Below are 13,704 nucleotides of genomic sequence, written 5' to 3'. Positions count from 1 at the left end.
TTTTTGTAGTAGAAGAAATTAGGAAAATGGTGCTCCACCAAATGTCTTCCCCTTACCTCCGTGGGGATTTAATGGGGAAAAGACTGGCTTCTGCCTCCACTGTGAAGTGTTTCTTTGCAAATTGTTAATTTACCAGGAAGAATGGCAGTTCTAGCTTGAGTAGACATGCCTGTGTATTTCATATTTTTCCTCTCAAACTTCTGGGGAGAAGAATTTTTGTAAATGAAAAGTAAAAGCAGGAAACAGCTTGTAGTGCTAAGATTATGATGCAGAGTTTTCCCCGGAGGCCCTCAGGCCGAGTACTCACTGTGAGATCACAGACGTGCCTCCGGCAGAGTCTGTACTGTGGGTGGGAACCTGCGGAGGCTTTGCCCTCAGTGGGCGAGCTGAGCGGCAGCCCCAGGCTGGGGCTTATTCTGTCTGCGCAGGGATCAATTCCAGGTTTCTTGCATAACCGAAAAGTACCGAATTCCTTCTAGGTCTCTGGCAGTACCAGCAGAGTCCTAGAAATATCTGCTTCCTGCTCAGGGTCCAAGGAGATGTTACAGGGCAGGAATCCCCACCTTAAGGGAGTCCAGCGCTGGGGCCTGAATGGGCACTCAGCCCAGTAAGAAGTTCATCAGCATAACAGGCCTTTCCTTGAAAACTTTAGTCTAGACCAGCGGTGGGGAACCTTTTTTTTTTTTTTTTTTTTTTGCCAAGGGCCATTTGGATAATTATAACATTATTCGAGGGCCACACAGAATTATCAACTTAAAAGTTAACCTGCTATATTTGGTCAAACATTTAATTAGCTCACTCCTAATGTCTTGGCAGGGCCAGACCAACCGATTTCTGGAGCCTTATATGGCTCACTGGCCTGGCGTTCCCCACCCCTGGTCTAGACAATAGCATTATTTTTGCGTGATCTACTTACTCCATTACCTTCCTGAGTGTTTGTGAAATGGGTGTCAACCCTTTCCTCTTGTTCACACCACCATTTTACCCTCATCCTGTGGCTAAAGCCCTTGTCATAACCTTAAAAAAATGTTTTCAAGCACTTGGTGCTCTCTCCAGGTATTGAAAGAGTTTGCATTTGAAAGGCAGTAGCTGTAGGTGCTGGAGGAAAGCCTGTCCATTTAAGAATATGGAACACCAGACCCTTCCACCCTCCCTGTAGGTGGTCACTTCACCTTCCTCTTAGAAGGTGGAGTTCTTTTTCCCCTGCTCGGAGCAGCTTCTGCAGCCCCTCGTCTGAAACACTGCGGCGCTACCTTGAGGGGTAGGGTCCAGCACAGAGCCATGGTGCCGAAGACGGTTTCATGGCAGGTTGCGGTGAGCGCCTGACTTTTCCACTGCCCACCTTCTGGCCCAGTGAAGCCATTTGTTTAGCTGCCTCGCTGTCTCAGAGCCTCCCTCATAGCTACTCTCTCCTTTCCTCACCTCACCGCTCACGCTCACCTCCTTGCTGTTTGCTCTGCACCCTACTACTCAGAGGCTAGTTTTCCAGTGTGTTTTCTGTGCTCAGATGGTGCTTTCCCAACCCTTCGCATCTCCCCCACCCACCCCCCCCCCCCCCCGTCCCCCGCTCCAGCTGTGCTGAAAGTGGCCTCCATTCAGTTTCCATTCATGTTAGATGTTCATTGAGACCCATTCCCCCTTCAAAACCATGCCTGATTTTTTTTTTCCTTTTTAGTTAAGTTTCTCCTTTTCTCTTTGAATGCTCTTGCTCTTTGAGTTTTGCTTGTCCGGCTTGGCCAAGCTTTGTCCAGCTTCCTGGATTATAACTTTGAGGGGGGAGAATCTTCCGTGAGCTGGCCCCAGACCCCTGTGCATCCAGGCCTTACTTACTAAATTGCGGAGAGCTGCTGGGCCCCTTTTTTGCTCATTCAGAAGCGGTAGAGCATTGCATTTGAAATGATGTGTTTCAGTCACATAACATTTGTGCATGGCCAGAGCAGTTGGTTATAGAGTTAATCCGTTTCCAGATCTCAGTTACTGGACTGAATGTTTCTAACGGGTGTGTGTCTGATATCAGCACACAGATTGATTTTCCTGGGAATAAGGAGTCTGGGCATCCCAGCACTTTCCCAAGGATCTCAGAGTCACCTGGTCCAGCTCCTTCAATTTGCCAAAGAGAAACTGTGTCACATGGGAGCTCATAATCTAGCTGGGACCTGAACCAAGGGCTTCTCATTTCCAGTGAAATTCCTTCCTCTTTTCCTAGCCACGTTTTTGAACTGTGTTTGTTTTATATGCAGAGAAAAAAGGTGGCCATTTTTTTTTTTTTTAAATAAGAGAGAAGGAGATTAAAGAAAAAAAATGTTAGGTGATTTAAGGGAAAGATATTCTTTCAAAATAACATGTGGCCTGCCCTAGCTGGTTTGGCTCAGTGGATAGAGCTTTGGCCTGCAGACTCAAGGGTCCTGGGTTCGATTCTGGTCAAGGGCACATGCCCGAGTTGCGGGCTGGATCCCCAGTGTGGGGTGTGCAGGAGACAGCCGATCAATGATTCTCTTTCATCATTGATGTTTCTATCTTTCTCTCCCTTTCCCTTCCTCTCTGAAATTAATAAAAATATATTAAAAGTAAATAAATAAATAACACGTGGGCTTCCTTGCACATATGTCCTGCTGCCGAGGGAGGGCTCAGCTCTTTGCCAAAAGTGGGTGTCTTTGGAATAATGGCTAAGAGCCCAGGTCTGTATTCATTTGTTCTATTCAGAGCGAATACTACTACCCCATTTGGGACTTCTAAATCCAGAGCTAGCTCTGACTCCAAGCTCAACGGGCCTCTCCACCTGTTCTCACTGCTTTTCTTGTTAGATGAGAATCATCCTCTTAGTAACACGATCTAGTATTTACTGCTTTTAATTGTGTGCCAGTCACGAAGCAAAGGCATTTTTATCTCATTTTACACTGAGGACGATTGCAAGGTATAGATACGGTTGTCATCTCCACTTTGCAGATAAAGGGGACTTTAGAGTAATTAAGCAACTGACCCACTCGGGACCGGAAAGTGATGGCCTTGGACCTGGAATCCACATTTGTCTGGACTCTGAAGCCCAAGAGAGACTGCCTAGGTTCCTGTAGGTCACACGACCTTGGGTAGACCTGAATGCTGTACCAGGTTCATGACTGTGACCTGGACAGGTCTGCTTTGGAATTTTGGCTGTGCCTCGCAGTCGCTGTGTGATCTTGGGTAAATTAATTTAATCCTACAAACTTCCCTCATTGTGCGTGAAATCTGATGAAACATCCACTTTCGGGACACACGGCAGGAAGGAGACTGTCATTATTTTACTTATTACTTAAACAGTAGCGTGACTTTTCTAAGATAATTTTTGACATGTGAAGTTGCCTGTTTTCTTTTTCTTCTGGAAGGCTGAGCCCTGGCCAGCTTGGTCGGGAGTGGGGTGGTCGTGGTGTGTCTGCTGTTGGCACCTCTTTACATCGGTCGCCTCCTGTGACTCTTCAAAAGCATTTATGGAGGCTCCTGGGTGTGTTGGTGGCCTTTTTTGCAAGCAAGTCATGGTGTTAGTCCTGGCCTCTTGGGGTTTGAGGGGGGCCCAGTAAATAGTACTTCTTCTCTCTGGAAGCTCAACATGAGGGAGAGGTTAGCAAGGAGTTAGGCGGATGGAGACTTGAGGTGTCACATTTGGTATTAATGTGGCTAATGTTGTAGATAGAATAAAGAAGATACAAATAGAAGATAACAGACAGGGGAGTCTTAGGAGAGAGGATGGAATAAGGGAAGCTTAGATGGAGACAGAAAATTGGAGGCAGGAAGAAAAGATTGCAGCCAGGATTCTTCCTGTGAGGTGAGGATTTTGGAAGGGTTTCTCTGGTCTCTATGTTGTTTGCATCTTCAAGGAAAATGGGAGGAGGACTTGCTGAAGGTCACAGAGCTTCTGTTGGCTGGCAGGTGGGAAACTCAGACGTCCACTCCTGGACCAGCCTCAGAACCATGCTTGGTGGAGGGCTGCTTGGTGGGAGGAGAAAATGGAAAGATTGTCTTTTGGAAAGCTTGCTTGAGCCTTTGAAAACAGTCGAGGTTACACTTAGGAGCTTCTTCAGTTAAATATTTTTGGGTTACATGACTTTTAATGTAGTACATACATTGTGTCCTCCCTCGTTTTAAAAACAAAAGGTAGCATATTATACATACTCTTCTTCTACTTGCTTTTTCCACTTGCTTATATGCTCTGAAGATCACTGTTATAGTTGTTAAAAATAGCCCCATTTCCTTTCATAGTTGTGTTGTACTTTATTGAGTGTCAGGGTTTATTCAACCTTTTGATGGATGTTTGGGGTTTTGTTTTTTTTCCAGTTGTGTGTTGGTTAATGTTTAAGAATTAGCTTTCTCCAGAGGAAAAAGCTCTGATTTGGAGTGTTTGCAAATTTCTATGAGGTGTAAATACTCCCACCATGGTTGATTTCAAGCTACTAACATCATGTCACTGGATGTGAAGTTGGGAAGGAATGTACAACAGCACACCATTATAAAGTTTTTCTGCAATTCAGATACAATACATGTAAATACCTTCAAGAATCCTATATAATAAAAGGCTAATATGCAAATCGACAGAACAGCAGAACAACCGGTCACTATGATGCACACTGACCACCAGAGGGCAGACGCTCAATGTAGGAGCTGCCCCCTCGTGGTCAGTGCGCTCCCACAGGGGGAGCACCGCTCAGCTACAAGCCAAGGTTATGGCTGGCGAGCGCAGTGTGGTGGCGGGAGCCTCTCCCACCTCCACGGTGGTGCTAAGGGTGTCTGACCGCTGGCTTGGACATCCCCCGAGGGCTCCTGGACTGTGAGAGGGTGCAAGCTAGGCTGAGGGACCCCCTGAGTGCATGAATTTTGTGCACTGGGCCTCTAGTATAGATAATAAAGTATATAGCAAAACTAATAAATAAATGTTGTACACATATGCACATACATTCATACACACATCCTATGTATACATATATACACATATTTTGCATTTTATATATTATATATATTTTGTATTTTATGTATTTAAGTATGCTTATAGATTATTATAATGTATGTTTTTTATGTGTTTTCTTTATATGCTTTTTGGTATATTAATTTGTGACTTTTGATTCTGAAGGAAAATTAAGTCATGATAATGTTTAATAACTATTGAAAATGTGACTTGCCAAGCAAGATTTTATGTGGTGCTTTTCCTTAAAAATACAGATCTGGTGATGGTTGCAGGCTTCAGGAACAACCCTGGCTATATGCCCCATCCTTTCCTTGCTATAAGTAATCTAACAATTTTAAGGGCCAAAGCTTCCTCCCTCTTTAGCCCCCAACCCCAACCCCAACCTACTTTTGAATGTCCTTTCTTGAATTTGGGTTTATGAAAATAGTCACGTTATCTGAATTCATCCAGAAATGAAGCCTATTAAAAATGAAATCTATCCCTATTTTTATCTGAATACTTACAGAACTTGTACATTAGATATGAAGTTATAGTAACCATAATCTAAGAGTATCTTAGATTTTTGCAGCTGTAGAAATATATTAGACTTCTAATAATTCAATTTTAGCATTTAAAATCTAGTTTAGACTCATCTACAAGAGAGTTAAATTGTATCTCATAAGAGCCATTGACCTAAGGATATCCTCTTAACTTAGCATTCAAATTTTAAACCTACAACAAAAATTAATCTCTATATTCTTTTTTTTTTTTTTTTTTTAGCTTCTCAGACAAACTATTTAGTGGAAAGGGCTTACATTTCCAGCCATCAGTTCTAGATTTTGGAATTCAGTAAGTATCTTTTCTTTATAATTTTTAAGAACTTAATTTGCATTATTTTCTCTCAGGATATTTTATATGTGTATGATGTTAAATACTTTAAAAATATGTTCGGAATACCAAGGGAAATCAATCCTGGGAATTGTTAAAGGGAATATTTTTTTTTTTTGTACAAAGCAGAGTATAAAAATTGTTTTAGCCCTTTCTTTAGTTTTTTAACAAATGTTCTTATAATAACTTGTAGTGATTGGAATTTAACAGGAAGTCAATATTAAGTTCTTGTTTTTCTAAAATAAATCAGGTTATTTTATAATGAAAAACTCCAACTATTGATGGTTTCTGAGTTAATTTCATTAGATTCATTTACTGACTTGTTTTGCCTACTCTCTGTGCTTCAGGTTTCAAATGTGCACTATACAGACATTCGTTATTACGATTAAGACTTTGGAAACAAGTTAAGTGGGGAGGACAGCACATAAGCTGTAATTACTGACAGTGCCTCCTGTTAAGAACCATGAGGTGAAGGGAATGTGACGAGTGTCAATTGAGGGACTAATCTGTGAACTCCATGAAATTGAGGAAGAGAAGGGTGGCGCCCTGCAGGAGAGGAGTGAACTTAAGGACTCCTGTTGACTGTGACAAAGTTTGAAACTTAAAGTGTTCAACTCCCTGGATGCAGAATATTGCTGCATTGAGCAGATAGAATTTCAGATTTCTCGAGTTTCCAGGGTGGAAGTAAAAGAGTGTTTCAGATGGAAAAGCTCTGCTTGCTTTAGCAGCCTGGAACCTCACTTCAGTTTTACGAAGAGCTTTTTTGAGTTACGAGAAAAATTATGTGAATGAAATAACTGCGGTGTTAAGAGAGCATCTGGGGTGAGTTAGTGGGGGTCTCCTGGCGTGTCCTCCTCTGTTCATCTGGGTGTCTTTCTTTCTATTTCCTTCTGATCCAAGAGAATGTAAAGTACCTTGTGGAGCTTTTAAAGGAGATTCCGTAAAAGGAAGAAGAGATAAAAGTATGGAGGGAGATTGCTAACTTTATAAGACTCTAGGTGCCTGCTTTTTCGTTTATGAATTTTTACTCTTAGGTCAAGAAACTTTATTAGGAGCTAAATCTATAATAAAACCTCACTGATTTCAAATTCTGAGAGAGCACAGTGCTTTTATGGAAACTCTTTATTGTAAAAAGTTTTAATGGAAGACCTACTTTAAAGAGTGTCTAGTACAGTCTGGTAGATAGAATAAGATGTATAGTAATAAGTGCAGTTAGAGTAGGTAAACCATTCCAGGGCATAGGATGCTGGCTGTGTATAATAATATATTTACTCTTCAGTAACATAAAAGTCCTGTAATCAGTGCACATGGATGGATGTATATATTAGCTACGCATGTTAATTAGCTGTATATATCAATTGCTGGTCCTGATGGCTGAAAGCATATTTAAAAAATGCTTAAATTCTTTGATTGAAAAAGGTTGCTAATTTTTAGACTTGAGTCACCTTGGATGATTTACTTACATTTATGTAGTAGTTTTATAGTTCTCAAAGCAGTGACGTCTCTTGTCATTTGAGTCTTCTAATCAATCCTGGAAGGATAGGTATTATCGTATGTGTGCAGGTGTGTGTGTGTGTGTGTGTGTGTGTGTGTGTGTGTGTGTGCATGCGTGTGTTACTTTGCAATATCTCTGTATTTGACAATGCATTAAAATGTGTTCATACATTTGTTGCAGAGGAGCAATGTGGTTTGCCCACGAGTGACAGAATAAATCTGATTCCTAAGTTTTTTACTTATAAGTGAGATCTATCTAGGATATGATTATGGGAATAAATAGGTTTTGTGGACGTTTTTAAAATCTCAGTAAGAACAAACAAGTTTAAATTAGAACCTTTAAAAATTAGTCATTTTACCTAACTTCTGATAAATGGCATCATTTATAGGCATTAGAGTAAAACTTTAGCCATAGGTCTTCTCCTGATTTCTTCCCTGCCCTAGTTCAGCTTTGGCTGTTGTTTATTTTGACATTGACCTTGGGCAAGCCCCATCCCTTTTCATAGCGTTGATTTCCCTCTAGGGTGCCTGATCAGGATCATGTTTTTCAGTTGTCCCCTGCCTACTTCTTAGGGCTTATTTTAAGGGTTAATATTCTGCTGGTCCTGAGGTTTAAAGTGCTAATCATTCATAAGAGATTTTAATCGTTCTTTTGCAGTATTAAATTAACAGGGCATCTTCCCGTTGTCACCAGCGAAGGAAATTCTTATCCTCATAACACTTTTAAAAATAGAATTTAAAAAATAGAGTAAAAATAGCACAGTGCTAGCTAGGTTTCAGCAGCGTGCTCGGCCAGGCTGGTGGATGCAGTCACCCGGCCCAGGAACATGGCAGTTCTGCAGCCATGTTTTCTAATCTCTTCCTCTGGGAGACATTTGTGTCCTTTGAAACAAAAAATCTTGTGTTCCAATTGTGTGAATGGGATATGAGCCTTTGAGGATCATCAGTAATAACTTTGCTGATTGATTCTTACTATTTACCTAAACCATAAACCATGGAAGTCCTTGTTTATTTAATTTAATTGAGAGAAAAGGCAAATGTGAACCCAGTACTTTTGAGGTGGGGCTTTCTGAGGTGACCCTTTATGCTTATGGTAGTATCAACAATTTTAGTTGTATTATTAAAGACATTGAAAATTCAAGGTTTTAATCACACTGGTGTGTATTTTACTTGTAACTGGCTGCAAAGGACTGATTTTATTTATTTTTTGTTAATCCTCACCTGGGGATATTTTTTCCATTGATTTTTGGAGAGAGTGGACGTGGGGGCGGGGATAGAGAGAGAGAGAGAGAAACATCGATGTGAGAGAGACACATCGATTGGTTGCCTCCCACATGCTGAGCTGGGGATTGAGCCTGCAACCCCGGTACGTGGCCTTGACCGGGAATTGAACCCGAAACCCTTCAGTCCTTGGGCCGACACTCTAACCACCAAGGCACATTGGCCAGGGCAGGACTTATTTTAAAAAATACACATTGGATGTATGAAATCTTCAATTAAGATCTGTGATTAAAAGTAGGAGGAACAGCTAGAAGAAAAATCCCAAGAATTTGATGGTGATACTATAGTATTTTGGGAATCCCATTGTGTGTAAGCGAAATGACTTGTGCTTCATTTTTCAAAAAGCACAAGGATATTGGAGATGAGTTTTTTTGCTGATTTTAGAATATAGTTTTATTTGTGGGCCTTACTAAGGAAAACTGTATGTTTGGGTCTTGTCACTGAGGGAATTAAAACTGAGAAATGATTTCAGTGAAACTTTGGCAGGCTCTCTAATACTGCAGCTAATATAACGGGACTGAACTCGGCATTGTGCGGTGGAACCAGAGGTGAATGATTAGAGGGAACATTGCAGGTAGCTCCAGGTAGGTGGGCCAGACAGTTCCTTGGTCGGAGCCAGCCTTGAAGGTGGGAAAGCCAAAAGAAAGGTCCTCAGCAGCTAGGGCAGTGGTCGGCAAACTGGGGCTCGCGAGCCACATGTGGCTCTTTGGCCCCTTGAGTGTGGCTCTTCCACAAAATACCACGTGCGGGCGCGCACGTACAGTGCGATTGAAACTTCGTGGCCCATGCGCAGAAGTCGGTTTTCGGCTCTCAAAAGAAATTTCAGTCGTTGTACTGTTGATATTTGGCTCTGTTGACTAATGAGTTTGCCGACCACTGAGCTAGGGTATTTGCCGTAGAGCAGAGATCCTTACTCTGCGGTTCACAGAAAGTTTTGAACTTACGTATAAACTTCCCTGTGTTCATGTTTGTGGAGGGAGGAGCCAAACTTTTATCAGCGTGTTCTGAAAGACCCATGATATTTTAACTGGGTAAAAGCCACTGCTAGAAGGTGTTGCAGGGTTTTCATTTTTTCTTAGAAGAATGGTCTGTGGCAACAAATAAGTTTTTATAAGACTTATTAAGTCTCTTTGCCAGTTGAAACTCATCCCCCTGAAAAGCCTCTTTAAATTTATTACTCAGGAAACATACCCTAAAAAACTTGGGTTTTTCTATGAGTACGGTTTCTTATCTCAACATATGTCCATTTGATTTAGAGGTCCAGCCAGACACGTAGTGCCTGGTTCCCACCGTGTGCTTTTTGAAGGCATGTTATGGCCTGGATGGGTTGAATACTTATAACCCAAAAATCAGTGGGGTGCTACAGTGGGTTGGCATAAGTCTTGTAAAAAAAAGTGTGGGTTTTTTTTTGGGGGGGTGTTGTTTGTGGGATTTTTTTTCCCATTATGGATGAACTGTTTAATTAATAACAGGGTTTGATAATTGTTGCTTTTAATTTTGTAATGAACATCAACAGCTTTTTTGGTCTCAAGTATATATATGGATGGATGGATAGTTAAAAGCACACAATGTATTATTATTCCTATATTATTTTCCCCCTCTGTTCCCCTCCTAGGTTCCTGGGACACCCTGCAGCCAAGATCCTCTATGCTTATAACCCGAGTAGAGATAGCGAGGTCGTGGTGAACTCAGTGTTTACAGCTGCAGGACATTTCCATGTGCCTCCTGTTCATTGCAGGGTGAGTGTTGATGGGCTCTTGGAAACTATGCTGTGGCGGGCTGCCAGCTTTTCTTGCTTTCTTTGGCCTCGAGTTTTTACTTTCTGCTCCCTGTCTCCCCTTTTTCTGCTACCCAAGCTCTTTCCTTCTGTGTGTTTGCTTTAGCACTTACTTTTTTAGTTGTTCGTATTCATGATTTTGGTGGTTCTTGATATCTCCATGGGAAAAAAGTGTGACCGTCTAAACTAGGTAGTAATGGATGTATATTTAAGAAGACTTTTTCATCATTAAAGATACTTAATATTATCTGTTTTGAAATGACTACCCATGTTGAAGCATTTAGTAACTAATACAAGTTAATAGTTGTGATCTCTTCACCTGGTGAACGCACTAAGGTAGGTAGGACTCCTTGGAAATGCAGGAGTAAGAGGTAGTACATAGCTCCTTACTATGCTAATGTGCACCATTACACAGAGATCAAGACCCTGGTCTTTCAGTAGTTTTAATTTTGGTGGCTTTTAACTTGTAATGAAGATTTCCAGTTACCAGTGGCTTTTACTTATTTATTTTGCCTACTTATGTCCACTGATGAACTTTTAAAAAAAAAAAAATATATATATATATATTTATTGATTCCAGAGAGGAAGGGAGAGGGAAGAGAGAGATAGAAACATCAATGATGAAAGAGGATCATTGATCGGCTGCCTCCTGCATGCCCCACACTGGGGATTGAGCCCACAACCCGGGCATGTGTCCTTGACTGGTCGAACCTGGGACCCTTCAGTCCTCAGTCCAACGCTCTATCCACCGAGCCAGACCAGTTAGGGCCACCTGATGCACTTTTTAAAAATTACTGTAACTGCCCTGGCTGGTGTAGCTCAGTTGGTTGAGCATTGTCCCATGCACTGGAAGGTCCACAGTTCGATTCCCGGTCAGGGCACTTGCCCTGGTTGTGGGCTTGATCCCCAGTAGAGAATATGGAGGCACTCTCTCTCAAATCAATTTTAAAAAATGCTGTGACTAAGGAAATGGCATAAGAGAGAGTGAGAGAGAAACATCATCAATTGGCTATCTCCTGCTCTCCTGCCCCTCCTCTCCCCCCAACCTCCCCACCCCCAATTGGGGATCAAGCCAGCAACCCAGGCATGTGTCCTGACCAGAAATTGAACTGGTAATCTCTTGGTTCCTGGGTCGACCCTCAACCGCTGAGCCATACCAGTCGGGCTCCCTGACTTGTATTTAGTACCAATGTGCTTGTTAAGTAAAGCTAGAACTGTGTTAGATAAAGGCGTTGAACACGTGGGTGTGTGTGGAGGAGGGAAAAAGAAAGATGTGAGGCATGTGAGTCCAATCCCAAGTGAAAGGACTCGGCAGCTATCTTGCCATGAGCCCACACTGCGTTCTCTGAAACGTTCTCTGAGGTTGTGGTTGTTGATCTGTGTGAGGGGATTCTCGGGGATTCCTGCTACTTATAAAGCAAGGGTGCAGAAGATGCTAACCTTTGTTCGCAGAAACCACCCAAAAGAAAGTCTGTGTGAGATCATTTTTCAAGGAGGGCCATTCCAAATGGCTAATTAGGTACCTCTTTCTCAGGTAATTCCGGCAATGGGGAGAACTTCCTTCAGAATTATTTTCTTACCTACTGAAGAAGGGAACATTGAAAGTTCTTTATTTATTAATACCTCCTCACATGGAGTCCTTTCCTATCACGTAAGTAACTTTTTCCTTCTGTCACATGGCTTGGTTGTTGACTTAAAGGGTTTGGATAGTTTAAAAAAGACGTTTGGACATGCTGCCACCTGGCTCATAGCGGTGATAGTGTAAAGCTGTCAGCGACGCTGAGCCCCCAGCTCCCCCCTCTCCTGCCTCGCGCGGCGCACAGGGCCTGTGCAGAGCTGTACCCCTCACCATGCATCTTTGACGGGCACTGGGACAGAATAGTGAGAGCTGCCACACAGTTTTCTAGTACAGAATACAGCAGGCTTTCAAAGCCCGCAGCCCGCACCCCACCAACAGTCCAGAGGGAGGCTCCTATAGGGGGAATTTCTAGCCACTTGGCCTCCTCCCCTCCCGGGCTCAGGAATATTTCTCATCGGGAACATGGATTGCGCACGTGGGGGCCAGGTCTCAGGGCTCGCTATTATTTCTGGGTATTCCGTGTGTATCTAATACACTAGGAAGGGAGAGCGGGGTATCTTTTTGTTGTTGTTCCCCAAAGTAGTTAGGTTTCTTGATCTTAAGTTGCACCTGTGACATCGTTAAAAGAGGACATCACGAGAAGTGATTTAAGTGTCAAGATCTATCTAACCCAGTGGTCGGCAAACTCATTAGTCAACAGAGCCAAATGTCAACAGTATAACGACTGAAATTTCTTTTGAGAGCTGAAAACCGACTTCTGCGCATGGGCCATGAAGGTTCAATCGCACTGTATGTGCGCGACCGCACGTGGTATTTTGTGGAAGAGCCACCCTCAAGGTGCCAAAGAGCCACATGTGGCTTGCGAGCCGCAGTTTGCCGACCACTGATCTAACCATTTTTGTGGTTAATTCTTACTGGATTCCATGAAGCACGGGGGTCCCGTATCAGAAAAGTTGACTAGTTGTGAAAAGATCTATAATAATAAAAGGGTAATATGCTAATTAGACGGACGTCTTCTGGACATCATTCTGGACGTCCTTCCTGATGAAGCCGGGGCCAGAAGGAAGCCAACCTGGTCCTGGGTGCCTGCCGGCAGCCGGAGGAGGGAAGCCTGGGTCCCGGGTGCCGGAGGGAAGCCGATGCCGGCAGCCAGGGGAAGGAAGGCCTATTCTTGCACGGATTTTCATGCATTGGGCCTCTAGTTTGTTATAATGAGTAATATTCTGCTGAAATACAGCAACTTTTGTTAACATTTTTTTGGTTGTCCAAGATAAATATAATAATTGGGTAAATAGAATCTTGAAGGCCAAGGTGCTGAATACAGATTTCCTTTGGAAACGTATTTTAGCATGATGGCAAATGTATTTCAAACTAATAGAGGGATATCCCCCCCTCCCTCTCTCTGTCTCCTGCAGGTATCTGGAATTGGTACTCGCAGAATCTCTACAGAAGGGTCTGCACAGCAGCTCACAAATGCTTATTTTCTGCTCCCGCAGGTCCAGAGCATTCAGCTTTCACAGACACAGGTGATTTTAACAGTTGATTTATTTTGAATGCTAGCCAACGCCAAACTTTGAAGCCCTCTAAATTTGTGCATCTTTTACAGAGTACATACAGCCTTTTTACCTAGAATGATGATTTTACTTCTTTTTCTGCTTTTGAAAAAAATCCTGATATGTATAGAAACCGTGTATGTATATAACAAGAAGTATTTCATTTTAATGGCTGTATGGTCCATGGTGCCGACATTTCATAGTTTGCTTGTTGGTAATC

At 42.5% G+C, this 13,704-nt stretch overlaps 1 protein-coding gene across 1 annotated transcript in view; it reads left to right on the top strand.

Annotated features, from left to right (window-relative positions):
• TMEM131L (transmembrane 131 like) overlaps positions 1-13,704 on the top strand; it is a 127,141-nt gene that overhangs the window by 67,158 nt on the left and 46,279 nt on the right. The window contains exons 4-7 of the mRNA XM_079770256.1: positions 5,693-5,761; positions 10,191-10,314; positions 11,887-12,003; positions 13,347-13,469. Coding sequence (XP_079626382.1) covers positions 5,693-5,761; positions 10,191-10,314; positions 11,887-12,003; positions 13,347-13,469 — 433 coding nt within the window. The remainder of the gene's footprint in view (positions 1-5,692; positions 5,762-10,190; positions 10,315-11,886; positions 12,004-13,346; positions 13,470-13,704) is intronic.

This window comes from Cnephaeus nilssonii (assembly GCF_951640355.1).
Source record: "Cnephaeus nilssonii genome assembly, chromosome: 5".
Classification (NCBI taxonomy): Eukaryota; Metazoa; Chordata; class Mammalia; order Chiroptera; family Vespertilionidae; genus Cnephaeus; species Cnephaeus nilssonii.
Note: the sequence above shows the minus strand (reverse complement) of the source record. Positions and strands in the feature narration are given on the sequence as shown.